Genomic DNA, 27970 nt, shown 5'->3' with positions numbered 1-27970 from the left:
GGTACCATTTATTTCACATACCGATTGAATTGTTTTATTATTTCTGAACTTTATTAGTGAAAGATGTGGATGCACATTTTAAATGGTGTATTAGATAATAATTAATGGATAACAATTAACTATTTAATTCCCAAGAGATAAAAGAATGCTGCTATATAAGATTTAACCTCCAAAAGAATTTATAATGGAATAATACAATTGAGTTCATTTGAGGCCTCATTCAATAATTTGAATGAAACCATACTATGGAAACAATCACTATATGAACCTTCATGTTAGTGTAATGAGTCTGGGAATTCTTATGCACAATAGTTGGTCTGCTATGCTATGTTATCCTTCCTTTCTGTCCTCATTCTTGGCAAATTTAACTTTGGAATTGGGATGATCTCCTTGAAAATTCTGACACCAACTTTGAGAACGAAGAAGATTGGTCCCGCAACAAACGAGCTGGGTTATCGTACTCCAAAATTCTACCTGTATACATCAAAACAGTAGTGTTTATTAGCTCCAAGCTTAAAAAATATGCTGCTAAACCTGTTTTTAGTCCTCCACCTGTCAAGTTAAATATATTTATAAATGGCATTATGTTTTCCTAGGTTTCATTATGATTTTATAATCATATATTATTGAATTACATACTGTCTACTCAGTCAGCTTATCTTGCAGTACCTTCATTGAGGACTAAAACCATATCATTATCAATGACGGTTGGAATTCTGTGTGCTACTGTAATGACGGTGCATCCACTCGTTTCTTCCCTAATAGTTTTCTGAATTAAACTATCAGTTGCAGTGTCTATGGATGCGGTTGCCTCGTCTAGGACTAAAATTCTTCTTTTCTTCAGCAATAATCTAGCAAGGCAAACTAGTTGTCGCTGTCCAACGCTCCAATTTTCTCCATTTTCAGCCACTGCACACATGTTAGTAAAAATTATAAGGATGTGTCATATCAATAACACAACCAAATATGGTTTTAAAAATATATTTATACCTGGTGCATCAAGAAGCCTTGGATCTTGGTTAACTATTTCAGCAAGATGGCACTTACGGAGAACCTGAAAAAATATAGTTTTAAATTATTATTTTTTCCTTTTTTGTAGAAATTAATAATGGCATTTTCAAGAAAAACATTCTAATGCTAACCTCCCAAAGTTGTTCATCTGTTTGTTCTTCCAAAGGGTCCAAGTTAGTCCTTACGGTGCCTAAAAACAAGGTCGGCTCTTGAGGAATTATTCCAAGTCTGGACCTTAAGTCATGCAGACCAATCTTGGAAATATTTAAACCATCAATCATAATGCGTCCTTCTATAGGCTCCACCACCCGAAAGAGAGCATGCACCAGAGTTGATTTTCCACTCCCAGTCCTGCCTACTATTCCAATTTTGTTATGTCCTTGGAACACACAAGTGACACCTTTGAGAACCATGGGGGCAGCAGGATTATACTGTATATGTAGGTTGTGGAGTTCGATTTTTCCTTCACTAGGCCACTCTGGTGCAGGCCTACAATCTTCAATAACTATTGGTGCTTCAGATGGTATATTAGAAAATTGTAATATTCTCTCTATTGATATCATCTTATTCTCTACGTTACAAAGGTTCCATATCACCCAAGCTTGAAGCACATTCAGGCTCAAACCATAAGTAGCTATAAGACCTGCCAGACCTGAAAATAAGAGGAAACAATAAAACCGTTAGATCTGATCTCTACTGAAAGAAAGTATGGAATCTGATTCTAATGTTGCTAGGAATATGGAAACTTTTGAGAGATATATAAACATTTATTTTCTAAAACCGATTTTATATTCGTTTTTTCTAAATTGAAACACTAATTTTGACATCAAATACACATTATTAAAGATCAAAATATAGTCAAAATCACAATTTTTTCAAAAAGTTGTATTTCAAAAATGATATTTATGAAAAAAATCTATTTGAAATAGCTTCATATGTAAACACTACAAGAATCTATTTTAAAAAAACCTATAACAAACAACAGACCCTATATATGAGAATCATGGCATGACATGTCTGAAATTTGAAATGCTATCACTGCTATAGGATGAAAGGGTGGAGAAGGAACTTACTGGGATTGGTGGAAGACTTTGGCAAAGAAACCAAGATGACGAGAACAAAATAGAAAACCAAATTAAAGAGAAAATTAATTCTGACTGACAACCATTCCATGGTGGCACAGTTGTGAAAGGCTACACGAGAATAATCATCAATTAAAGACATAGCCTTGGTCAAGAATATTTTCTCTTGATTGAAACACCGGATTGTGGTAGCTCCAGCAATTGATTCAGTGAAGTGATGCAAGATTGGTGTCTTTTGAATCCCTACCATCCTGGCCAATTCCCTGGCTGTAGTTGTGTAATAAGCCTTCAAAAAAAGTACATAACTTCTATCATTAATTTATTTGAATACTAGGATGATTCATGCAATAATGAGCAGATGTAATGTAATGTAAACGTTTGAATACTACTATGCTTGTTTCAGTATATGCTGCTGATTTTATGGGCAATAATATGCTGAAGGATAGAAAGGAATAGGGAATTATAATCATATTATTCAATAGTAGCAGAACAGAAGTACACTTCTAAAAATAAAAGTGAACTAGACAAGATTTTAGCAAATAAAAGACTAGTTGCTCCAAAATCGCGAAATCCTTAACGCAACCGCTATTTAAAACTTTATGGACTAAAATTAAAACTGAAACAATAGAAGACAGATTTGTAAAGTTTGATAGTTCTTACCTGATACCAGATGGAGATAGAAAAAACCACAAAAAAGAGAAGAAGGACTTGCCATGCGGCCTGAGACATTAAGACAATGACACAAAATAACTGGATAAGTGCAAAGACTAGTCCAGCTAATCTGTATGGAATATCAGTATCTGCCCTTGTTTGATCTGTAGATGACTGTAACAATAAAAAAGACCACATTTGTAATAATTTGAATAAAGTTGACCACAATTATCTTATTAGATAGAGAATACTAGTGAAACTTACCCTACTTAGAATTCGGCTTGAAGGTGTGTTATCAAAAAAGGAAATAGGTGCCCTGAAAACTGATTTGGTCATTCCATGATAAAGGTGTCTAGCTGTCTCGGTCGAAACTATTGTCATTAAAACAGTCCTTCCAAGCATGAAGATGGAGCTCCCACCGGACAGAAGGGCAAATATTCCTATAAGCCGTCCATTGTTGACCCTACCCCTTTGTTCTGTAGCCCAAGATATCCAATAGCTGCTGCCCATCTGCATAGCTTGAAAGAGTACTTGACAGAGGAGAATAATCGGAACTAGTGCACCTTTGTAAGCCAATGTGACAAAGGTTGAGTAAACACTCCATTTTACTCGACCATTCATTGCTTCCTCTTCTCTGGTTTTCTTCCCATCCATGGTAATCTTCTGAATATTCTCTTCAGGAATTTTAATTAGAATTTTTGGGTTGAGTCTGCTGCCGCAGCTAACAGAATCATTGTCTTCTTGGGATGGAATTTGTTTTAATGTTTCGTTATGAGCCATCATTAGTTGGACAAGTTTGCTATTAGGACATGCTATGAGATCTCTATAGCTTCCCGACTCTACTATTTGTCCGTCTTTCATAACCTGACCATCAGTTAATTATCACTGAGAGGGGAGTTCAATCAAAATCAAATAGGTGCACTGATGAAAGTAATCTCATCATTGGAGAAAGTGGTCAGTATAGCTTACCAAAATTACATCCGCGGCTTCCAAGAATTCCATTTGATGTGTGGCATAAACAACTGTTTTATCAGACAACAGTTTCAGAAGACATTCCTGCACAACATTTTCACTTATTGGTAAGTTGTTTGTGTTGAAATTTGGGGGATTTAGGTGAAAAGATAGGAGAAAATAATAAGGAGAAAATAATAAGGAACAATAAAATATTATTGATAATGATGTCAATAACCCTAATTACAATATTTACATTATTTACATTAACAAATCGTATGATACTACCTTGGTATTTATAACCAAGTGAATAAATTTAAATCTAAACTAAATCCCTTTATTATAGGGCTAAGAATAAACAAACCAAATCATAGAGATATTTTCTCAACAAATAATATAATATTTTCTATATTCTAACACTCCCCCTCAAGCTAAAGCTTACTAAGCTTTAAGCTTGTTACAAAATTAACCCTAAAAATAAATTAAATCCATTGATAGCAAGCCATAAAGAGCAGCAATCAAAGAAGTAGTAGAGGAGCGGCCGAAGAGATGAATCCATATCAAATTAAGTAAAAATGTCCGCAGATTAAAGTATCACAAACGGGGTATGCCCGCGGATTAACTTATCACAAACGGGGTATGCCCGCGGATTAAGGGAAAACAAACGGGGTATGCCCGCGGATTAAGGGAAAACAAACGGGGTATGCCTGCGGATTAAGGGATCACAAAAGGGGTATGCCTGCGGATTAAGGGATAACAAACGGGGTATGCCCGCAAATTAAGGGATCACAAACGGGGTATGCCCGCGGATTAACGGATCACAAACGGGGTATGCCCGCGGATTAAGGGATAACAAACGGGGTATGCCCGCAAATTAAGAGATCACAAAACAGGTAATTAGGCCACCACAAACGGGTAACAAGATTAAAGGTAACAGGACCCGCGGATTAAAGAATCACAAACGGGTAACAAGATTAAAGGTAACAGGACCCGCGGATTAAAGAATCACAAACGGGTAACAGGATTAAAGGTAACTGGGACCCGCGGATTAAAGAATCACAAACGGGTAACAAAATAAAAAGAAATTTCAATGACGGTTAGGGTTTATATGAAAAAATGGTTAAGTAAAGCATATATGAACAAAAAGGTAAGTAAAACGAAGAATAATCGAGAGTTAAATCTCGGGGAAAATTGGAGCGGAATTATGTTTCAAGGTGGATACCATGGCTCTGATACCATGTTGAAATTTGGGGGATTCAGGTAATTAGAGCCTCTATGACTAAGTGGTCTAGAGTTCGATCCCCGCTCCCCTCACTTTCTAATTAAAAAGTGGAATTTAAGCATATGGTAGGTGGGCCTATGCATTATCCACGCTTCAAGCCCAAGTGGGCTCTTGCGTGAGGGGGCGTGTTAGAAACAATATAAAACCATTGATATAGCTCTATCCTAACACCTTAAGGTTTTGGGATAATCGGTTATTTGACAGTTTGAAAAAAAAAATCAAAGTTAAATTAGAAAATGCATGAATGAAAAGAAAGAAACAAACATTAGCACTACTAGTACTAACCTTAAACAAATGACTTCCGGTATGAGCATCAACAGCACTAAAAGGATCGTCAAGGAAATAAATATCTGAGTCGTTGTAAACCGCCCTTGCCAGTTGAATTCGCTGTTTCTGCCCTCCACTTAAGTTGATGCCCCTCTCCTCCACATCGGTCAAATCTCCGCATGGACTCCATATTCTGATATCCTGTTGCAATGCACAACCATCCAGGACATTTTCATACAAGAATTTATCCATTTTCTTTCCAAAGAGTATGTTTTCTCTCACAGTTCCTGATTGGATCCATGGACTCTGAGGCACATAGCTTCTGGTTCCATACACTTGGGCTGCTTCCCCAGAAACCAATGGAATCTCACCAAGCATACTGAGAAGCAAACTTGATTTTCCGGACCCTACTGATCCACAAACTGCTACCTTTTGACCTTTATTTATCATAAATGGTTTTGTAATTGTAATTGTAATTGTAATTGTTGATCTCTTGGTTGTTGTGTGATCATTAGCTTCCCATGCATATCCTGCTGGCTTAATTTCAATAGAAATTGTTGAAGATTCGAAGGCATGCCTATTACTGGATTGATTTTGATCTTCTACTTGTATTAACTTGTGGATTCGATGAACTGATAATTTGGTTTGAGTAATCATGGATATAAGCTCAGGCATATTGTAAATTGGTTCTTGTAGAATGCGGAATGTTGCAAGAGCTGAGAGGACTGTTGGTGCGGTTAGTTCAGTCTTCACCAATATACATGCCCCAAATGTGATAACAGAAACCAAAGTCGGGGTTGTCCAGAAAAGAGTGGCTACTGCTGAACTTGCATGGAAGTATTTCAGCACCCAGTTCATTTCAGTGTCCCTAAGTTGGAGGAGTTTTTGCATAAATGTTAACTCCCATGAGTGCAACTTCAAAATTCGCATGTTCTTCATTGTCTCTGATGTCATTTTCATTCTTGCATCTGTAGCATCCATAATCTTGGAGTTGAAGCCTTTTTGCATGGTTGCCAAAGGTGTGTTACACACCATGACCAAAGTTGTGACAAAAAAGGCAGCAAGGGAAGGTATCCAACCCAGATTTATGCACAAGATGGCCAAGGCTAAAATTGTCTGAAGTGGAATCAGCCAAAGTCCATGAATGTAATTGAAAAAGTCTCCAACTCTTTCGATATCCACGTTAATCAAATTCGTGACGTTCCCATCTGTTGGTCCACCACAATTGACCATTAGAGACTTGCTATAAACTTGAGATGTGAGACCTGCACGGACTCGAATTCCGATTCTTTGAGCACCGAAGTACCATTGTCTCTGAGTCACTGACTCCACCGTTTTTGAGAGGAAGAGAATTGTGGCAATAATCAATCCATATTGGTTGCTTGAATTATCATTGTTGGATAATAAAAAACTTACAAAGTTTGATATCAACAAGGGACCAATATAGGATGCAATAGTATTAACACCTGAAAGTATGAACAAATTAGTAATCCAAGTAGATAAATCAAAATGTAGTACATTGTCACGACCCACTCTCTGGTCATGACCGGTGCACAGGCCACCACAAACTAACGCTGTATTTAGCCTGGCAAGCCTAATACACTATAACAAATATACTTATTTAAAATTTAGTTTTACTGAAATTATAGCTCGACTCGACAGGGAGGATCCCTAGTCCTACGTATCCCTAAACAATTAGAGAATCAAAGCCACATAGTTCATAAAATAAACATATTTTTTATGAGTATATATGAATGTTGTTGCATACACACACATACCTGCTAAAACTGCATTGAAGGCCAAGGATTTCCAAATAGGGAGGATAATAGCTTTTGCCAAGGATCCACCTTTAACTTTCTGTTTATGAATGGATTCTTCCAACATAGAAGAAGCAATAGCAGCAGTTTCACAGTGAGGAATATAAGGAACATGAACATGTCGAAGCTTCTGAACTCGACCAGTTTCAAAAATGGGATTCAACCATGTAAATGTGAGGAGGCTCCAAATACTAGCTCTTGTAAAAGCCTCTTTATCATTTTCTCCTCCCAAAGTGGAAGATTCAAACTCCTCTTCAAGTAACCTTTGTTCTATTTCACTTTGTTCCCTTGTACACACATTAGGAACTGCATTGATACATAGAAGTAACAACACAGGCAAAGAAACTACATCAACTAAATTCATGGATTCTGATATTTTTACTAGTTTTAATGACAGTGAGATGATATCAATGATAAAAGCGAAGACCCACCAAAGAATTAGAACAAGAGGAAACCTTTTACTCTCCCCAAGTATTTTCTTCATTGAATAGTATGAAACCAATGTTGCTAAAACCCAAGTCAAAGACAATGAAACAGAGTTATATCCTATGACTCCATTAGTGGTGTAACTGTAATCATAGAAAACAGAAGCTACGTTCAAAACAGACATAACACCATTGAACAAGACAGTGATTGAAGCGAAAAAGGTTGGTTTGTGTTTAAAATGTAAATTATTGTTACGTTGGCTTAGTCTCAAACTATTGAATAAAACCCACATCAAAATCATATAGAAGAATGCTACATTGGTTGTTCCTAACAAAGCATCTAATATGTTCATGGTTGGTTGGTGAACTTAAAGCGCTTTTCTCTTCCTTCTTTCTTTTTTGCAGGTGATCTTAGCTTCCTTTTCTTTGAATGATCTTAATACCTGAAATATATATATACATACAATACAACAAATATAAATACAAGAGTTTCTAATTTTGACATAAAAAACTTGAAGATTTTGAATGAGTTTTATTAGAATACGTACTCTCACAGTGTAAGTTTACTTTACACAATCAATCAATTAAAATCATTATATCAGACACATCAATCTAAGAATTAAAAATCGAAAAAGTCAAATCAAATCTTTCCTAATAAATATTTTCTTTCGGTTTCTCTTATTTTAATTTTAATTTTTAACCAAAGTCTTACCTTTGAATCTAAGTTTGGACACGCTTCAGTGTTAAAACTCTTTAATAAAAAATTTATCGCTCATTCAAGTTTTACAAAACTCAAAATATTAAAATTCACAAAATCAGTGTGTATATATATATATATAGACGATATTGTCCATTTAGGGCTTGTTTGGTGCACAGGATAAGAGACAGGATATGATAACTGTATCATATCATGTTTCAGTCCAGTGTTTGGTGACACAACAGGATATGATAAGTTAATCATGTAGCTTATCCTATCCTGCCTCTCTAGTTAAAATTCTTATCCTGAATTTGAGCTGGGTTACCAGCAGGATAGGATAAATTATTTTTTTTACTGATTTATTCTATAAAATATATTTTAAAATAAAATAATGAAAATTAATAAAATATAAATAATAAAATAATTTGATAGTAAATTAATAATAAAATAATTAATTTTTAAATATACATGTGATTTTCTCACAAGGATAATTTTGTAATTTACATAATCTAGAAAAATCAAAATTATACTAAAATTACAATATTTTAAAGTAATCTAATTATTAAAAAATCGTAAAATATGTAAAATTACAATATTTTGCAATGGTATTTTTATTATTTACGTATGAGATATATCATATATTTATTTAGCTCATCTATCATGTATATATCATTGGGTTATTTATTTGATCATGATTAATATAAAAAATTAAACTTTATTATTTTCTCATGTTTTTTATTTAAAATTATATAAAGTTATTTGATTACTTGTTTATATTTTTTATTTAAAAAATTCAAAGTATTACAAAATAATTTTTTTAAAATAACAATTGATTTACAAGGGTAATTTTGTCATTTAAATAATTTATATATCTTATCATATTATTATGAGCAAATATGTATTAAAAACATGATATATTAGTTATCATGTTTGTTATCCTGTGTGCACCAAACACAAGATAGGATAACTGAGGATAACTGTTATCCTGCTGATATCCTATCATATCCTTATCCTGTTTTATATCCTATCCTATCATTATCCTATCATGTACCAAACGGGCCCTTATATTAAAAAAGTATTATTTTTTGAGTTTCCTCGAGACTTTAATGTTTATATATAAAATGTGATATCTCTAACGACTAAACTAAGTTCACCAAAACTATGTAGAAACAATTATTATTATTATTATTAAACAATCAATACAAATACATTCGTTGATCATAATTGCAAGAATTGTCATGTTGTAATTTATCATAATAAAAATTAAAAATAAACTGAAAAACAAAAGTAGAAAAAAAGATGAATGACCTGAGTTAAACGAGACTTGCATTATAAGGCAGAAGGCATGCCACTCTTAGGACACTATAAACAGATATGGAAACCCCTTTCTAAGAGTAACAAGTAATTGGTTGAAGATACAGCAGCCTACTTTCTTTTTTGGGGGGCAGGGGGAGTATCAGACAGAAAGAAGTGTGGCTTTGGCTTTGGCTTTGGGGTATAAGACTCTTGAATGGGTGTAATATTTATATCTTCGAATTGAAAATCGGACAAAATCTACAAACAAAATAATTCATCAAAATATATATTTTTTTAATTAGTTATAAAAAAATCAACTAAATGCCATTAGATTTGTTTCTATTTTTAAAATATTGATAAATTTAATCGTATATAGCACAAGAATTATTTATACGTTTTTTTTTTATTTTTAATTGAGAGGCCGTTTACTACAGTTTAAATTGATTATTTTTCATATCAATTTTAAAAATATTGCAATTCTTGTTGCGAGATACTCCCTCCGTCCCAAATTATAAGGGAAAAAAGTTCATTTTTTTGTCCCAAATTATAAGAGAAAAAATCATTTTCAAGAATGTTTTTTTTCTTATTTTCATAAAATTAAATGCAAATTGCATTTAATTTCTTCTCTCTCTCATTTTCTCAATAAACAACAACTAATAAAAATTGTTTTTGCATGTTTGACTTTTTCTTAATAAGTGTGATTTTTTTATTTTCCTTTATAATTTGGGACGGAGGAGTATAGTAACGTGCAAATAATTTTGCAAAAGGTCAATGCATGGCGGCTTCATAAGTCTTCATGGATTTGGTTTATCCAAATATATTGGATTTTGTGGAAGAAACAGTGTTTGTGATTATATATGGTTAATTATGTCCAAAGTCTAGTGGAATTTTCCACAGCTAAATATATCGTATAGCACATATGGAGGAAAGAGTTTTTGTAGGTTGATATTATTATTTTTTGTAATATATATATATATATATATATATAGAGAGAGGGATCAAATTACACCAGTGTAACATTTAAGTGATGTTACACCGCTCAATAAAGCTTTAACGAAAACAAATTTTGCGAAATCCACCGTTGGATTGAAAGTTTATATCTTATAGATCATCCATGTTAAGTTTTATAAAAATCTAAAATCACGTGACATGTTTTTTAGACTCGTCAAAATTAACGGATTATGCGTTTTTATTAAATACCGTTAATATTGATCAATCTCAATGATATATCAAACGATTTTAGATTTTTGTAAAATTTAACATGAATGATCTATATGATATAAACTTTCAATCCAACGGTGGATTTTGCAAAATTTGTTTTCGTTAAAGCGTTATTGAGCGGTGTAACATCACTCAAATGTTACACCGATGTAATTTGATCCCTCTCCCTATATATATATATATATATATATATATATATATATATATATATATATATATATAGGTTTGTTAATTTAGACCCACCCAAAAATATGAAGGTCTAAATTGACAGAGTGCACCTTTTCACTTTGAACAACAATTACCTCATCCACTATTTCAAGTAAATTTAAAATAAAGGATAATTTTGTACATTTATAAGAAAACTGCAAAAATCGTTTTTCTTTCCTTAAAATGTGGAATAAACCAAGACTCAATCTTCTTCTAATGATAACCTCTTTCAATTTCTCCCTGCTGATTTTAAGCCACTAGGTTTGATCTAGTGGTGAGGGGTTTGGATATTACATTATAGGTCTTGGGTTCGATTCTCATTCATTGTAAACCAAAAAAAAAAAAAAAACCAATCACTTCTCAATCTCTCCCATTGTTCTGTCACTTTTCCCACTTTGATTCGCCATCTCGCCACGCCTCCATGGTGTCTCTTCTGTGCTGCTGTTTCCCCTTTTCAGTTTTCAGTTTCAAGGTGATTTGCAGACTGTTTGATTTAAATTGAAAACTATTTATTGTAATCAATTTCAAATTGTAATTTAAGGTTTCAATATTCCCCCTTTGGTTATGTGGAATTAGGGTTAGGAACAGGCCTTGAGGCCTTAGGTCAGGTCAGACCTTCGATTTTTCTTCAGGCTTGAGCTTGGCCTACGACCTGTCAAATGTTATTTATTTTGGTCTGGCCTAAGCTTTTAACCTATTTAAAAGTCTGTGTTACATAAATGTCTCTATATACAGTGGCGGAGTCAAAAAAAAATTGGATGGGCCGGTAAAGCCAAAAACTTATAACATATAAATTAAATACGAAAATTATATTACATATAACAATGAAGTTGTAATAAATATAAAGTTGATCACTCAAGATGAAATATCATAAAATTGCTCGCGTAAAAAAAAATTGATCACTAAATAATTAAACTGCATACCTTAAAATGATATTTACGTGTACAAGTGACTCGAGATAATAAATAATTATCTTTGAACTAATATTTACACAAAATTTATCATAAAAAATTATATTTTTTATTATATTACATATATATATATACTAAAAAGCAAATGATATAATCCCATAAAAAAAGAATAATTGTTTTTAATTGATAAAAATTTGAGTTTATTCACACAAAAGGTTAGTGAAAAAAAAATAGTAGATATAATATAAATATGAAAAGTTACTTTTACAAGAATAATAATGTGGTTGGTTTAGTGACATGAGGCATTAATTTTTATTGGGTTTGGGACGGACAACCATTAGATTAAGTAAATGGGGAGAAAACATGAGAAAAAATTGGAGATGATTCAAATCCTTTTGAGACCCACTTTACACAACAATGAAATCGATTTATTGAAAGAAAAAAAAAACAGAAAAATAATAACACAGTGAAAATGAGTCGAACCTGCCCTAGCCAGGTATGTATGCAAGTAACATATCCGCTGGGCCAACTAAGTTGCTTTCAAAAGTTAGCGCAGTAGGTACTATATGAATCATACGCAGGTAATTTTATATAAATAGGGGTAGCTAAGTAATTTCTTATTTTGTGGGGTGGGCCGCGGCCCGACCGGGCCATCCCTAGCTCCGCTACTGTTTATATAGTCTTTTTAAATAGGCTAAACAGGCCTTAAAAGCCTATTTCATATTTAAATTTTTATAATTTCTTCAACATTAAAAAAAATTAATAAAACGATTAGCACAATAATTAAAAGTTAATAAAATAATAAATAAGATTAAATAATAATATATTTTTTCTTTGAAAAAAAAAATAAATAATAATAATTGAATATAAACAAGCCGGCCTATCAGGCTTTTGTAGGTTTTTCTAGAAGCATGAGTCTAGCCTATTTATGTAAACAGGTTTTTTTCAAAGCCTAAGCCTGTCATTTTTAATAAACATGTCAGGCCACGCTTACACAGGCCAGGCCGAAGGCGCCTGTAGGCCGCCTAGCCTATTCCCAAACCTGTGTGGAATGGATAGAGAGAGGATACAGCAACGAGAGAAAGCTTCTTGTTACAGACAATATGAGAGGTGACAGCGGCGAATGACGTTGGGATGGACTGAGATTTGACGACGGCGAACTGTGATGAGCGCTGCAGCAAGGAAGAAGAAGGAACATTTTGCATGTTTCTATCTTATTATTTTCTTCTTTTAATCTGGACCATTGAATATAATTATCAAAGTGGGTCCACACCATTTTAATAAAATTTACCTAACTATCCTTAATTTGCTAGTGCAAAATAACTAAATGTCAAGGGTTTTTTTGTCCAAAGTGAAAATGTGCACCTTGCTAATTTAGACCTTCATGTTTTTAGGTGGGTCTAAATTAGCAAACTCAATATATATAATTAATTTGAAGAACTCAAAAATTGTATCAGAAGAACTCGAAATTTGTATAGAAGGATTTTTGAGAGTTTACACTACTAGAAATTTATTGTTTTTCTATGGATTTTCCTGCGGATTTGGACAAAAAAATCCACCTGTGGATTCGGGTTCCGAAAACGTTCCTGCAGAATTTGCTACCAAAAATGAGAACCAATTCGCAGTAAATGTTCCTGCAAAAATTCCGCAGGTAATTTCGTAGTAAAAGCCGCAGGAAAATCCCCAGGAAACTTGTTTCCGCAGATAAATCACCTTCAAGTCTTTTTGCCATTATGTGATTGTGTCCCATCAATGACACTAACACTCCACTAACCACAGCTCATAAAATAAATTCTAATCCTAAACGGGACAATTGCATTTTAATGTTGTCGTGTCGTGGCTTCCCGTTTCTTGTTGACAAAGGCCTTATGAGTGCCGCCTCTTTGACATCCCATCACAACAAAAGGTTTTCTATTTTTACCCCCATTGTCCGACTTCGCAACCACTACAGAATATCCCAACTTCTTCTCCTCCCCATAAACCCAATCTTGCATTTGTTTTCGCATCTTAAACATCCTATCCGTGGTGAATTGTGGGCGAAAATCAACCGCGAGTTCCACATCCATAGGTGTTTTGGTCGACTGACCATTGCCCTTATCCTCATCCTTAGAATGCTTCACAATTGCCTTAGAAGTGCTTGGTTGATCCATGACTAAAACTATTAAAAAGTAAAACGCATTCAGTTTTTTCAGTTACAGGAACACAGTGATCCGCTACTTAAGTAACAGAATGAACCAGGCATGAACATTACATCTTACGTGATTATAACAAAATTCAAACGAAATGGAATGAGGGAAGTTTAAGATAGACATTACCTTTACATTCAGCTCATTTGGATGTCTTTAGAGTTCCTTGGTGCTTTGATTGTGTGTTAGTAACACAGATTCGACCAAACCTGACACTAAACAGAACTCAAATGACTTTAACATGGGCATAATAGTTGCATAAAAGAACATTTTAGAAATTAATCATGCATGTAGGAAATAGTAATAGCTCTTGAAAATGAAATTTCCTATAAATGTACAAAAGATTTGTCGTGTAAAACACTTACCTTTGTATCCCACATCAACCACAGCTTCTCTAAAAATAAATGATATAATACTTGGCATCCTTAATATATACTGTTGAGAAATGTATTCATGAATTGGTACATGAATTTAGTTGCTTTCCAATTAAATGGAGTATTTTTTTGCATAGCATTTACCATGCATATATAGTTATTATAATATACCATACCCTATGAATAAGTGGCATATTTTTTATCTGACTCCATGTCAATGGAATCTTCTCTGCATCATTGGTTTCATATACTGCCATTTGTTTTGCCTGCAATAATATGTGCCGCTTTTTTTCACTCATTAAGATATTAATTTTGAACACATGGATAATTACTTAATTATAATGATTAGGAATTCTATGATGGGGATAAAAATGCTTACTTTTTTATTGCTTCCAGAAGTTTCTGGTCATCATGAAGGTACTTGAGTATCCAAGTAAGAACACTTGTTGTAGTATCTTGTGCTACAAATAGTATCTCCAATGAACTTAATGATGCAAATTATCTCACTTATATTCTCCTGAATTTTCTGTCTCGCCTAAATTTAGCATTTCCAGTTAACGTAATGAACATTTCCAATTAAGTGTTTTATTACTTAGTCAAGACAATGGTCATTCTATATGAAATCATACGATGAATATTATAAATAGAAGATTCACAAACTTAATATTGCACATATTTTGAGTATGTGAACTTACTTGATGTCGTCCACGAGGGCGCGAGCGACCTCTTTGCGTGGAAGCATCTTCTAGCAATGTACACAACTCTGCATAAAAAAATGGGAAAACCAAAAAGAGATGTAAGCATTTAGAGAGAAAATGAAGAAAAGGGAAAAGCAATCAAACATTTCCAATAAGCATTACAAAAACTCGGAGCCATACCGAAGCAACTAACTCACAAACCAACAATATCCTCAAACACCAAACACCTCCGCTCAAACCACAATAACAACAGCAAAATTGCAGTATAAACACGCAGCAGACAGAGTTCGGATGGCAGAAAAACAAATGCAACTTGAAATTATAAAATACTAGTAGTAACTAGTAATATTAGTTAATATTAACAATCACCATCAATCAAATCAACAATTAACAATCCCATATAATATGAATCAATGAAATTAAGATAAGTGGTGGTTCACCTTGTACATGTTCAAGCTTGAAAGAAGTTCCCCTACCTATTTTGGAATCAAACTTAGGGAGTGTTTTCAACTGTTTTCTTCGTCGATGGGTCGGCAACTTCGACAAAATCAAAATAATCTATGGAGTTGATGACTGGGCCTGCATTTTTTTGTAAATACTAGTCAAATTAAAATTTCACAATAAGAGTAACAATACAATCATTAGTTATTACAAAATCAAATCCATGTACTCACCTTGTATAAGGGTTGTTCGGTGAGAATTGTCGTTCCACGTATAATGAGAATCACCAGAGATTGAACGAGGGTATAAGGATTTAGGTTTTGTTTGGTTCAACCGATAGAAGGGGGGAGATTTTAACGAAGGGGAGGTGATGGGAGGGATTCTAATTCTTTTTATGCTTAGTTCAAAAGAATGAAAGGGAGGAATTTTAAGAAGGGGAGGGGAGACATTTTAAAACAAAATTACTTTTTTATCTTTATAAATCAAATTATCAGTTGATAATAATTTTCCGATTTGGACGATCCTTCGAACCCAATAAAATATGAATTTATGTTTATATACATCAATAGTGTAATTTTTTTTTAATTCATCTAATTAAATTATTTTATGATATTGATAAGTATTAATTTAAGTATATACTAGTATGTATATAAAACAAATAATTAAAAAAAATAAAATATAAAACTAAACAAAATAAATAAACTGAAGTAATATGATACCTGGACAACTAATTTTCGTCGCAATGATATATATAAGAGGGATGCAGATTTCTAACATACTTTATATAAATATACTTCCGTCCCATTTTATAAGATATTCTTTGACTAAATGCACTATTCATATTATCAAAAAAAAAATTGCACTATTCATATTATCAAAAAAAAAAAAATTGCACTATTCATATGTCTTGTTTTAACCGTATTTTTCTAAAAGTATATAAATGTAAATATTATAATATAAGATCTTGTTTGATTTGTTTCGATGAATATTTTTAAAATATCAAATTTCTATAATTTTTACTAATAGAGAATTAAATATATTCGTAATCAAAAGTATGTATTGACATACGTGCAATGGTCAAAGAGTTTTTATATTTTGAGACGAAGAGAATATAACCAACGTGAACAGAACATATTTTTTACAGGAAAATAAAAATAAGTGATATACAACAAATAATAAACTAACAACATATAAAATAAATAAAACCAAAAAGTTTACAACATACAAAAACAAGTGATGCAGGGGAAGTAACATGGTTACATTAGGGCTGAGCATCGGGCGGGTTCGGACGAGTTTGGGCCCAAAATAGTCGGGTTACATGAAATCGAACATGCATTTCAAGGCCCAATTCCGCCCATAAATTGTATCAGTTTGATCGAGTTCGGTTAAGACGAAACTGCGGGTCTTCGAGTCAGCTGGTTCGGGTTACAACTAGAAGAAAAAAAGAAAAAAATAATTGAGAAGTGAAGAAACAAAAATGGTTTTCACTGGTTTTGTTGAAGCATAAACAACTGGTTTTGTTGAAGCATAAACATGGCTAAGAAGAAAGGTAGAGGAAGAAGATAAAACAGAGAGAGAAACCAAGGATACATTTATTAAATGAATTAATTTAATATATGAGTTATTGAGATGGAACATTGGAATAGAGAAAACGTGATGATAAGAAAAGTTACAGAAAAGTGACATAAAGAAGTATTAAAATAGTGTTATACTTGTATACTAGTACTAGTATAGGCAAAAAGACTGATAGCATTTACTTTTTGGCAGAAAATATAAGTACTCACATGACCTTTTATACATACCTCGAGTCGGTTCGGGTATCGCTGGATTTGATTTTTCCAGACCGGGCCCGACCACTCTAACCCATACAAGACTGATTTTTTTCATATTTTGTACCCGTGAACCGTATCAACTCGACCCGTATCATCCAACCTTTCTCGGATTTATCGGGTTTCGGACGGGTCCGGATCTTTTGCTCAGCCCTAGGTTACATGAAGAAAGAACATACAAGCACAAGCCAGAAGCAGTCACACATTCATTAAAAAAAAAAATCAGTGACACAAAGAAGAAGAGATTGTGTAAAATAAATTGAGAATAATAAGGATAATGTTGGAATTAAGGAAAATAACTAAGGATAATTATGACAATTTAATAGAATGATAATGAGTTTCCCTTCCCAAGAAGATGATAGATGGATTAAAGGCTATACCTCTCTACCCTCACATAAATTGAGGGTAGTTGCCCTATGCTGATGTGGCACCAATGAAATTCATCCATGTGTATTTAAGTCAAACATAATTAATTTTTTACCATAAATTATTTTGACTACTTTTATTTTCAATTAATTATATTTTATGTTACTAGTTTTCTTTAATTATATTTTAGACTATGTGTAAATATAATTAGAATTAATTTGATCATTGAATGCTTGTTTCTAAACGTTATATATTGATTCTAAAATATCAATGTTATTAGTAAAAAAAAATCAATGTTATAGGCTCGAAAAAATAAATATATATCAATGTTAGTTTAAATAAAAATAATAAGAGAACAAAAACAACAAAGAAAAAAAACTAATATCTTTAATTTAAATATACAATTCCACTTATACATTTATTAAATGAAATCAAATAATGCTTCAAAAAAAAATCAAATCAAATAATTCATGCTATTCCGGTGTAAATACTCCCTCCGTTTCAAATTACTTCTCGTTTTAGAAAAAAAAATTGTTAGCTATCTAAGTCACTCATGTAAATTCCAAATATTTAGGAGTAGTTGAAACCGTAAAAGATTTATAAATTTGGAAAATTAAAGTTTGTTTTTTTAAGTTTTCAAAAAAAAAAATGTTTGTTTTTTTAAAAAAATTGGTACATAACATATTAAATTTATTGGAAAGATCAAGTGCATGGAAAAAAACAAAATAAGCTTATTGGTGAATTAAAATAAGGGTATAATAGGAAATTAAGTGCAAAAATACACTTTCTTAATTATTTTTTTTCTAAAACGACAAGTAATTTGAAACAAAGGGAGTATATAGTATTTATTTTTTCAATCTCTTTAAATTATTGCATAGATTAACGTTGGTTGACATGATGTCGATCTTAGAAAAAAGAGGGAAAAAAAATTAGGTTAAGTAATTAGGTTTAGGTTTGCGACAATGGTCCGACCTTTCTTTTAGTTCAGATGAACTATTTATATTTTTACTTGTGATCAATAGTTAAACCCTAAACCCTAAACAAGTTCAAGAGTTAGTTCGTCTTCTTAAAATAGTCGAACCTTTTCATTTTGATCGGATAAATTTCAGGTAGACCGCTTTTGTGATCGGGCGAGCTCCCGTGTGTATGTTTTCCGACAATGGTCCGACCTTTCTTTTAGTTCAGATGAACTATTTATATTTTTACTTCTAAACAAGTTCAAGAATTAGTTCGTCTTCCTAAAATAGTTGAACCTTTTCATTTTGATTGGATAAATTTCAGGTAGACCACACTTGTGATCGATCAAGCTTCTGTGTGATTGTTTTGCGACAATGGTTCGACCTTTCTTTTAGTTCAGATGAACTATTTAAATTTTTACTTATGATCAATAGTTAAACCCTAAACCCTAAACAAGTCCAAGAGTTAGTTCGTCTTCCTAAAATAGTCGAACCTTTTCATTTTGATCGGATAAATTTCAGGTAGACCGCACTTGTGATCGATCAAGCTTCCGTGTGATTGTTTTCCGACAATGGTTCGACCTTTCTTTTAGTTCGGATGAACTATTTATATTTTTACTTCTGATCAGCTAAACCCTAAACAAGTTTAAGAGTACGTTACTTGATATACCTAGTCTCTATTTCCTTTTATGGAAGGCAAAACAAATCAATTTTATTTATTACTAGATCATTCCTTACAAAACTCGTGTCTATTGCATATTGTAACCCGAGTAAACTGTGAAATACCCCCTGAAATTTTAAAATTCGTCAAATACCCCCTGAAATTTGGAAATTGGCAAATACCCCCTCTGAAATTTTAAAAAGTCAATTAAATTGTTTTCTGGCGTGGACTCTGACTGGTAGTGCAAGGGGGCAATTTGATTGACTTTTTAAAATTTCAGGGGGTATTTGCCTATTTCCAAATTTCATGGGGTATTTGACGAATTTTAAAATTTTAAGGGGGTATTTGACGGTTTACTCATTGTAACCCATTACTTGGTGCAATTAATTCGATTCATTTGAGTTTTGAATTTTCAATAATATGGTAATAAATATTGAATCATATTCCTTATTAGTCAACAATCATAAATCAAATTCTTCTTAACTCAGTGGCCAATCAAGTGGATCAATTTTCTTGATTACATTCTCCTAATTTTTTGTTTTCTCTAAACTATTTTGTTTTCAATTTTTTCCCAATATGGACAACTAAAGAAAACAAAAACAAAATGACGATGAATAGGAATCACATTCTATGACATAACAGGAAAAAATAAGGAAAAAAAAAACAGGAAAAAATACGCTAAAAAACATAACATCTAAGAAATTGAAAATCACAAGTTTTAGAATCTTGAAGAAATCCGATAGATCGGTGGCGAAGGCTGCAGTAAAGATTGATATCGGATAACACAAAAGCGGAGGATCCGTAGAATGCTAACATGACGGTGGTGGAGGCTGCGGCAGAGATTGAAAGGATTAAGAAGAAGAAAGTTTTTTGACGATAAGAAGAAAGTTTTTTTTTTTTTTACGCGAAGAAGAAAGTTGTTTGAGACGTAATATAATTTGAAGAAGAAGCAAACAAATCAGAAGTAATTAGGTCCAAAATATAAATTCATAGAATATAATACATAAAATATAATTAAATGAAAATAAAAGTAGTCTAAATTACTTTATGGTAAAAAATTAATTATGTTTGACTTAAATAAATGTGGATAAATTTCATTGGTGCCACATCATCATATGGGACCTACCCTCAATTTATGTGAGGGTTAATTAGAAAAAACCAAGAGGATTGGAACTTGTGATGCATTACATGCTGAGATTAGGGATGGCAACAGGCGCCCATGGGTGCGGGTTTGACACTTACCAAACCCACATCCGAAATCATCACCCAAACCCAAACCCAAAGGCTGTTCGGGTGGCAAAACAACACCCACGCCCACACCCATTGGGTTCGGATTTTTTTCACCCAAACCCGCAGCAAATTTGAAAATAATTTGCAAATTTAAGAAATTAAATTCCAACATAGACTTTGAATTAAATTACAACTAAAATTAAGGTCTTCCAAGGAAATTCAAACATAGACTTTCAAGAAATTACAACATAGACTTTCAAGATATTAAATTAAAACTAAAATTTAAGGTCTTCCAAGGAAATTGAGGGAGACTATGGGGATAATTAGGTAATTATAAAATATTTCGGGTGGGTGTATGAGTTTCGGGTGTGGGTTTGACTGATACCAAACCCACACCCATATTATCGGGTGTCACCCAAACCCAAACCCAGTCAAATCGGGTTTCGCCCGTTGACTTTGGTTTGAGTTTGGGTGGGTCTCTCGGATTTGGGTTTTTTTACCATCCCTAGTTGAGATATGTGGTTTGTATTTGGATTTGGACGTGGCTTGAAGGAAACATGTAACATCTCAATTTTAATTAATAAAAGTAATATTAATTAGAGGTAGTTCTTGGAAATTATCTCATGAAGAGTACAACGTTAATTGATGATAAGTGAAGGGCAATCTGGTAAAACATGTATGATTAGTATATAAATCCAACAATCCCAATTTCTATTCATTCTTCGTACCCACTTTCCAGCAACACCTTTCTTCTTCTACATCTCTCCTCACGCCATACCAACAACAACAATCCACTTCTACATTTCCTTAACCTCAAAATGGTCATTAAACTCACATGCACTTTGGTTTAAGCCATGGAAAACCAAAGTAAGACATTCATAAATTTCATCTTATTTCTCTTCCTCTCTCACGCAAACCCTCCATCTCTCCTAGTTTAAATCCCAATTTCCACTTCTTCTAGGTCGGAACATGCATGTCCAGGACTCTTATGCATAAATAGTAGCTCAAGTTACTCATGGATTTTAGTCTCTTGGCCCATGGGATTAAGGTAAGTACTAAGTAAGTATCTCCAACTCCTCTTATGTTTTTAGAATCAACCCTAAACCCCAATCTTGATTTTTCCATTTAAATAGGATTCTTGGAGCAATAATACAGGTCTGAGAAGTAGTTTTGGAGCGCAAGAGGAAGAAGGACCTAATTTTTGAAACTGGAGAGGTTTAATGAAAGTATTGGAATTCACATTGCTAAGCTTTCAAGAGTGTTATTCACATAAGGTGGGTTCCTTTAGGTTAGCACTACCTTGTTTAAGTTTTGGCCAATTTAAGATTGACTACTAATTTTAAGTTAGAGAAACAATGGAAAATTGGAGTAATAATAATAGGTACCCATTTTACTCTTTATGAAAATAATGAATATTACTGGATTATGATTAATTAGTAATTGTAGTGAGTTAGATCCCTTTCCCTTACTTGCTACAAGGCTTAAAATGATAGATTAAAAGTGATTCTAAGTGTGTATTTAGTTTATAAATGAAGCTAAGTGGAAGTTCCAGTAATTTGGGACTGTTATGCAAAATTTTGCAGATTTTCATAGTGCAGCCCCTGTCTTCTGCGTGTGGCACACACATGGGGAATTATTTATATTTGGGGGGCGCAATAGGCGGTAACCCCACTTTTCCCAGTTTTGTGTTCCTGAGCGTTTTTAAGGTCCGGCAGGCAACCTAAACTAGTAAATTAGTATAGAAACAATTTTAGGTGACTTAATGCTTAGGAATGAAAATGTAAATGAGTTGCGATATTGGTAGTTAGATTACCTACATAGTCGAATAGTTAACTTACATTAGCTTATCTAGTTTAAAAAGTTTAAGATTAGTATTGGCATTTGGCAACTTAAACTCACTAGGTGGTAGTTTTGTATTAACTATTGGTAACAATATTAAGACAATTACAAACTATAATTAGAGTAATTAGACAAATTGGTAATATGTGAACAGTTGATCGATATACCCAAATTCTGACGCATACATTATTATGTGCCGATTATAATTACATTTTTACATGGTCAATGAGACATCACACGAACTTCGTATTATAGTTGATAATGTTGGTTGGATTTCGCATTATAGGAATCCATATGGTAATTTAATAAATATGTGAGGTAATTTCCGCGTCCAATTATTATAATTACAATTGGCCGGACATGCCGGCGTTTGAGACTACTCACCTCAGGTCGCTCGGGTAATAAAGCGAACCAAACTTTATAATTGTGTGACACATTTTATTACATTGAATTGAAGTACTTATAGAATAATACATGTATTTTATACATGACCGATCAACTGGCAGGATAATCCCTTTAACGACTAACACCTTAGGTGTAGGTGGAACTCACTGAGGCTTATGTCTCAATCCACTTCTTTTTATATTTTTTTTGAGATAACAGATTGGATAAGACAAGGGTAAGAAGAAGCTAAGGATTGAAGCTGAAAGATTACATTAGTTTCTTCCTTGTTTTATTAGATTAATCTGTTATGTGCATCTCATTGGATTATTTCCGCTGTGTAATGGAAATTCATTTCTCTGTATTAGTAATAGATTTAAGTACTTGTCAATTTTCAAACAAGTTACTTTGTAAATTTTAATGTATCCGGATTCAATTATGTATGTTCCTGTCGATATTCTAGACAATTGATATGGGGCATTATAGAACAATTTTCTCATCTTATAGTGGAAAGTGACTCAAAGATATTGATTGACATGATCTCTGACGATTTCAAGTTTAATGGGAATATCTCAATTTTAGTTCAACGTATCATGAAGCTGCTAAATATGAATTGGCATGTGCAAATCAACCATAACTAGCGCGAAGGAAATCAGAGTGCTGATTGGCTTGCTAACTCTAGCTCTATGGTGGATCATTCGAATTTGATCATTTTGGAGTCTGCTCCGAGTGAGCTGCAACAAATTCTCTTTAATGATATTTCTGGAGTTTGCATGCCTAGAAATGTGAAGTTAATGATGTAGTTTCTTTCTTTCTTGGGTTTTACCCGCTATTGTACCAAAAAATAAGAGGAGCGATGCAGGTGTGAGAGTAGGAGATAAGTTTCTTTTTTTAAATTTTTTTTGGATCTCTGTTGTTTTTTATTATAATTATCGGTATGGATCGTAACGTTACGTCGATATTTTTAGAAGTTACGTTTTACTAATTAAAATTGAAAATGTTTTTAAAGTTAGATTTATTTAATCACTTATATGAATAAGTAACATAATTTGTCTCATGTATCGTTTATTTAGTATTTATACTATATGTAAGGAGAATACATGGACTTTTCATAATACCAACAATATCCTTAATTTTTTTTAGTAGCAACAAAAATCTTTTATTACAAACTCACCATAATATAAGACACATCTTTTTTTAGCGGCAAACATCTTTTATTAACAAACTCATCATAATATAAGACATATTTTTTTGGACATAAGTTAGATACAGGTAGGCGCGCAACGCGTCTGCATGGCCCGCTAGTATATGATAGTTATTTTAAGATTGTTATGACTTTCATAAATTAGTTGCATAATTTATTTATTTTTTGAAAAAGTTAAATTAGTCCATCGAAATTGGCATCAGAGAGAATCGAACATAAGACCTTAAGGAGGAGCACACTCCCATGTCACAAGCCAATACCACCAAACCAACCCAAGTGGGTTGAAACAGTAGTATAATTTGTCCAATGTATGATTTACTCCCTCTGACCTTATAAATTTTATGAATCTATAGCATAATTTGTCTCATGTATGATTTACTCCCTCTGACCTTATTTATAAGCAAAAGTCAACAAAATTTTTTGGACATAAATATAAACAAAAGTTAGCAAAATCAACTTTATTTAATGTTATTTTCCCAAATTACCCTCATTAAACAATTTACACTAAATAAATCATACATTAGGTAATTTTTTCATAAGTTGTTATTTTCCATTTAATGTTTCTCGCATTAGTATATTATAGTTAAGTTTCCGGTATTTTGAAAAATTTATCACTTATTAATACTTTATAGTGAAATATTTCCCGTATTTCAATTAGTAACCTATTTTTTCCCCTTATTTTATTTTTTAAATCTGTAATATATCATTTTTTGAAGCAATAAGCAGTATATTTAGTCTATAATTTATTTTCTTAAAAATACTAAAATAAATGTTTACCTATTGAAAAATACTAAAATATTCTTAAAAAAAATACTAAAATATTCTTAAAAAAATACTAAAATATATTATTACTTTTTTTATGAAGAAAAAATATATTTTTACTTATTAATTAATAAAATTAATTTTGTAAGAAATAATAATTAGAGAAAAGTCCATTATTCTTGCAGACCCAAACGTTTTCTATGAAAAGCTCGACATCATTGAAGGGAAAGCATTGTTTTTTTTTTTGAACAACAAATATATTATTATTAAAAATCAGGTTTCTATTCAAGACGAACATAGACCGGTAAAAGAGGGCTACAAAATAAAGGCGCTATATATAAGCGGAACACCGATGAAAATACTAAAACAGACATCACCTAATAAATGTTCACTCTAATCTCATTCTTAGAATGACACTCCTCAGGAGTGTGAAATAATCCAAAGAGGCTTCACCTCCCAAGTCACATTTGAAAGTGATTCAAAAGGAGTGGTTGATGCAATTCTTTTTCTATGAATGTTGGAGTCTCTGACTTTTCTTCTATAATTTTTAGTATTCAATCATTGTTATTATTATATCCTAACTTTGAGGTAAAGTTTGTCAAACGACAAGCAAATAGTGTTGCCCACACCTTAGCCAAAAGCGGCATATTCTAAGACTAGTCGTTATATTTATGATATAATACCTCCTTCTATTCACAATATTTTGAATAATGAAATGCATTAAGTTTCTCTTTGTAAAAAAAAAATTAGATAAAAAATTTACCTCTAACTATTCATTTAATTTAAAAATTTAGATAAAAGATTTAGCTCTAACTATTCATTTCATTAAAGTGTTTCACTTTTCAATCTAGATAAAAAATTTGCACCAATATTTCAAAGTTTATAAAAAATGTCACACAACTTAACACAATTTTTTTTTTGGTTTTCACCCTCTGGTTCCTAGGGGAAGGGGGCCCTAGTAGTCCAAAGTTCGGGGCGAGTTCTGACATCAAGTGGTTTCAGTCCCCTCCAAAATGTACTTAACACAATTTTCTTTCAATGATAACTTGCAGATAGTTAAAGCTATTGAAATCAATAGGCACACAACATAATTTTCAATCATGGTTTTGGAAGAAGACAATTTTCTGTGATTGTTAATCTCTCATTGACAACTTGTAAGAATAGTTAGAGCTATATTGAAATCAATTTTTTTTTTTAACGAATTGAAATCAATTTTTTGGAAGAGAAAAAATGGTGAAAAAAATGAACTCAACACTCATTTTAGTAGTACAGACATGCATAGAGTCCAGTACAAATACTTAAGAAATCCAAACAAAATTGAGCTAATAAAGGCTTTTTTGTAATATTGAAAAGAAAAAAAAGTAACAAATAAAAATCTACTTTTTTTTTTTTGGACAGTAAATAGAAATCTACTTACATGTCCCAAAATGGTATTTCCTATAAGCCGTCCATTGTTGACAAAGGTGGAGTAAACACTCCATTTTACTTGATTCATCCTTGTCTCCCTTTAATAATGTATCAAGATATTTGAAGCTGGGTTAGAGAATGATGAATTGAGACTGAGACTGAGAGGAATATAGGAAGCTCATGAACTGAACTAACCAAAACAGAAAAAGAGGAAGAGTGTGTTTTTAGGAGAAAGAGGGTAAGAGTTATTATATAGGAGAAGAGAGGCTCTAGTCTTACTCCTCCCGACATAATTATATTTAAAAAATAACTTTTTAGGTTATTGAAAAAGTAATGTATTTGGTCAATAATATAGACTGGATGTATTATTTTTTCAATAAATCTAAAAATTGTTTTTTGCTTATAATTGTGTCTGGAGGGAGTAGTATTTTATAAGCGGCGGTTGAAAAGCAATGAGTAGTATTTTACTGTCTAATCTGATTCGAAAGTCAATTCTAATATCAACTAGTTTCAACCTCATTTCGATCGCAGTTGTGAGAAATCGAACCTAAGTTCAACGTCAATTACTGCCAGATTAACTATTGGTAGCAATTAATATTTTCATATGTTCTCTTTTTTCATTTTTATTTAAAATTATATGGAGGTTAATTTGACTTTAAAGTGAATACGTTGTTGGGTGGTTGAAAATTAATTAATATTTTCGAAAATTGTTTTTTTGAAAATCAATCTGTATACTTTTTTCGAATTTTTTTTTTAAAAAAAATACAAATTACTTTGGAAAATTGATTCCCAATAATTTTAAAGGGCAAAAAAGGAATTTTGAAGTGGGACCGAGAGAAACATAAGGTGGTAAAGAGAAAATTTTCTGTTTGTTACTAAATTCACCAAGTTTTCTATATAAAAAAAAAAAAAAATTCACCAAGTTTTATTGACTTTTGAAAATTACTCTTTAGCTCCTTCATATTGGGGTCTGTGAGCATATGAGGAGGTCTAAAGAGCAATTTTACTCTTCTTTTTTTTCAATCCACTTTGAAATTTTCAAAATACTCAAATCTGTATATTAAAATTTGGATGGGATATATTTCACAGTATTATAGAATTTGAAAGTTGAAACATGAATATTTCAAAAAAATATGTATTGTGTATGACCAAATTGTAAAATTTGAATGCACTGAGAACCACAAAAACATTACACGAACAATTAAAAAAATAAATAATTGAACAAAATATCATTGTATATAAAATTAATTTAGTTAACTAATCCTATACATTTTTCTTTCCTATAGATTTTGAATAATCTTTTGCAAATTTGGGAAATCTCTTGTGCCTTAAGTTAAATGCATTTTAATATAAAATTTCATTCATAATATTAGGCATGGATAATATCTCTTGTGCTTTGATGATCATAGTTTCTAAATGCAATTTTTGCAACTACAATATTTATTGCGATTTTGCAAATGCAAAATGGAGTAAGTGTTTGTATTTCATAAACTATTTATATGATATTTTAATAAACTATTTATGTGATATTTTAATAAGCTCTTATAATATGGTTATCATTGGGCTTAATATGAAGGTTGTGAAAAAATACCTGCTTCGAGTCATGCATGCTCTATTCTAAACAATATTAGCATATGTGTCAAAATTTATATTTTGAGTCGATCTTAAACTTATTTTCTTGTTTTATAAGGTTATTTTTTTCTTCTTTACATTTATCTTTTTTAAAATATCCCACTTATTTTTTGTTTAAAATTTATCTTTTTGAATTAATATAAAATTTATAATTGCTTATATAATGACACATCTATCCAAAAACTT

At 32.1% G+C, this 27970-nt stretch overlaps 1 protein-coding gene and 1 long non-coding RNA gene across 8 annotated transcripts; one reads left to right on the top strand and one right to left on the bottom strand.

Annotated features, from left to right (window-relative positions):
- Positions 1-70: 70 nt before the first annotated feature.
- LOC123911210 (putative ABC transporter C family member 15) lies at positions 71-26357 on the bottom strand. Of its 6 annotated transcripts, XM_045962583.1 has the most exons (17): positions 15751-15846; positions 15553-15655; positions 15074-15141; positions 14758-14913; positions 14370-14644; positions 14134-14219; positions 9492-9737; positions 7023-7929; positions 5263-6710; positions 3714-3800; positions 3009-3608; positions 2754-2918; positions 2085-2379; positions 1143-1663; positions 991-1054; positions 670-909; positions 134-474 (listed from the first exon to the last, which is right to left on the bottom strand). In XM_045962583.1, the coding sequence occupies exons 8-17, from the start codon at positions 7837-7839 to the stop codon at positions 365-367; spliced, it is 4347 nt and encodes a 1448-aa protein (XP_045818539.1). In that variant the 5' UTR covers positions 7840-7929; positions 9492-9737; positions 14134-14219; positions 14370-14644; positions 14758-14913; positions 15074-15141; positions 15553-15655; positions 15751-15846; the 3' UTR covers positions 134-364. The 6 variants fall into 6 exon arrangements, with proteins under 6 accessions (XP_045818536.1, XP_045818539.1, XP_045818538.1 ...); XM_045962580.1 differs by having other exon boundaries at positions 71-474; positions 14134-14644; XM_045962582.1 differs by having other exon boundaries at positions 14134-14644; positions 15517-15655.
- Positions 21085-23920, top strand: LOC123911213. Of its 2 annotated transcripts, none has more exons than XR_006810402.1 (3): positions 21085-21607; positions 21693-21833; positions 22995-23920. It is a non-coding gene; the product is annotated as an uncharacterized LOC123911213 (long non-coding RNA). The 2 variants fall into 2 exon arrangements; XR_006810403.1 differs by having other exon boundaries at positions 21085-21611.
- Positions 26358-27970: the final 1613 nt, after the last annotated feature.

The sequence above is a fragment of the Trifolium pratense genome, linkage group LG2 (genome assembly GCF_020283565.1).
Source record: "Trifolium pratense cultivar HEN17-A07 linkage group LG2, ARS_RC_1.1, whole genome shotgun sequence".
In the NCBI taxonomy this organism is placed as follows: domain Eukaryota; kingdom Viridiplantae; phylum Streptophyta; class Magnoliopsida; order Fabales; family Fabaceae; genus Trifolium; species Trifolium pratense.
The sequence above is the reverse complement of the archived record's forward strand: the minus strand, read 5'-3'. Positions and strand labels throughout refer to the sequence as shown.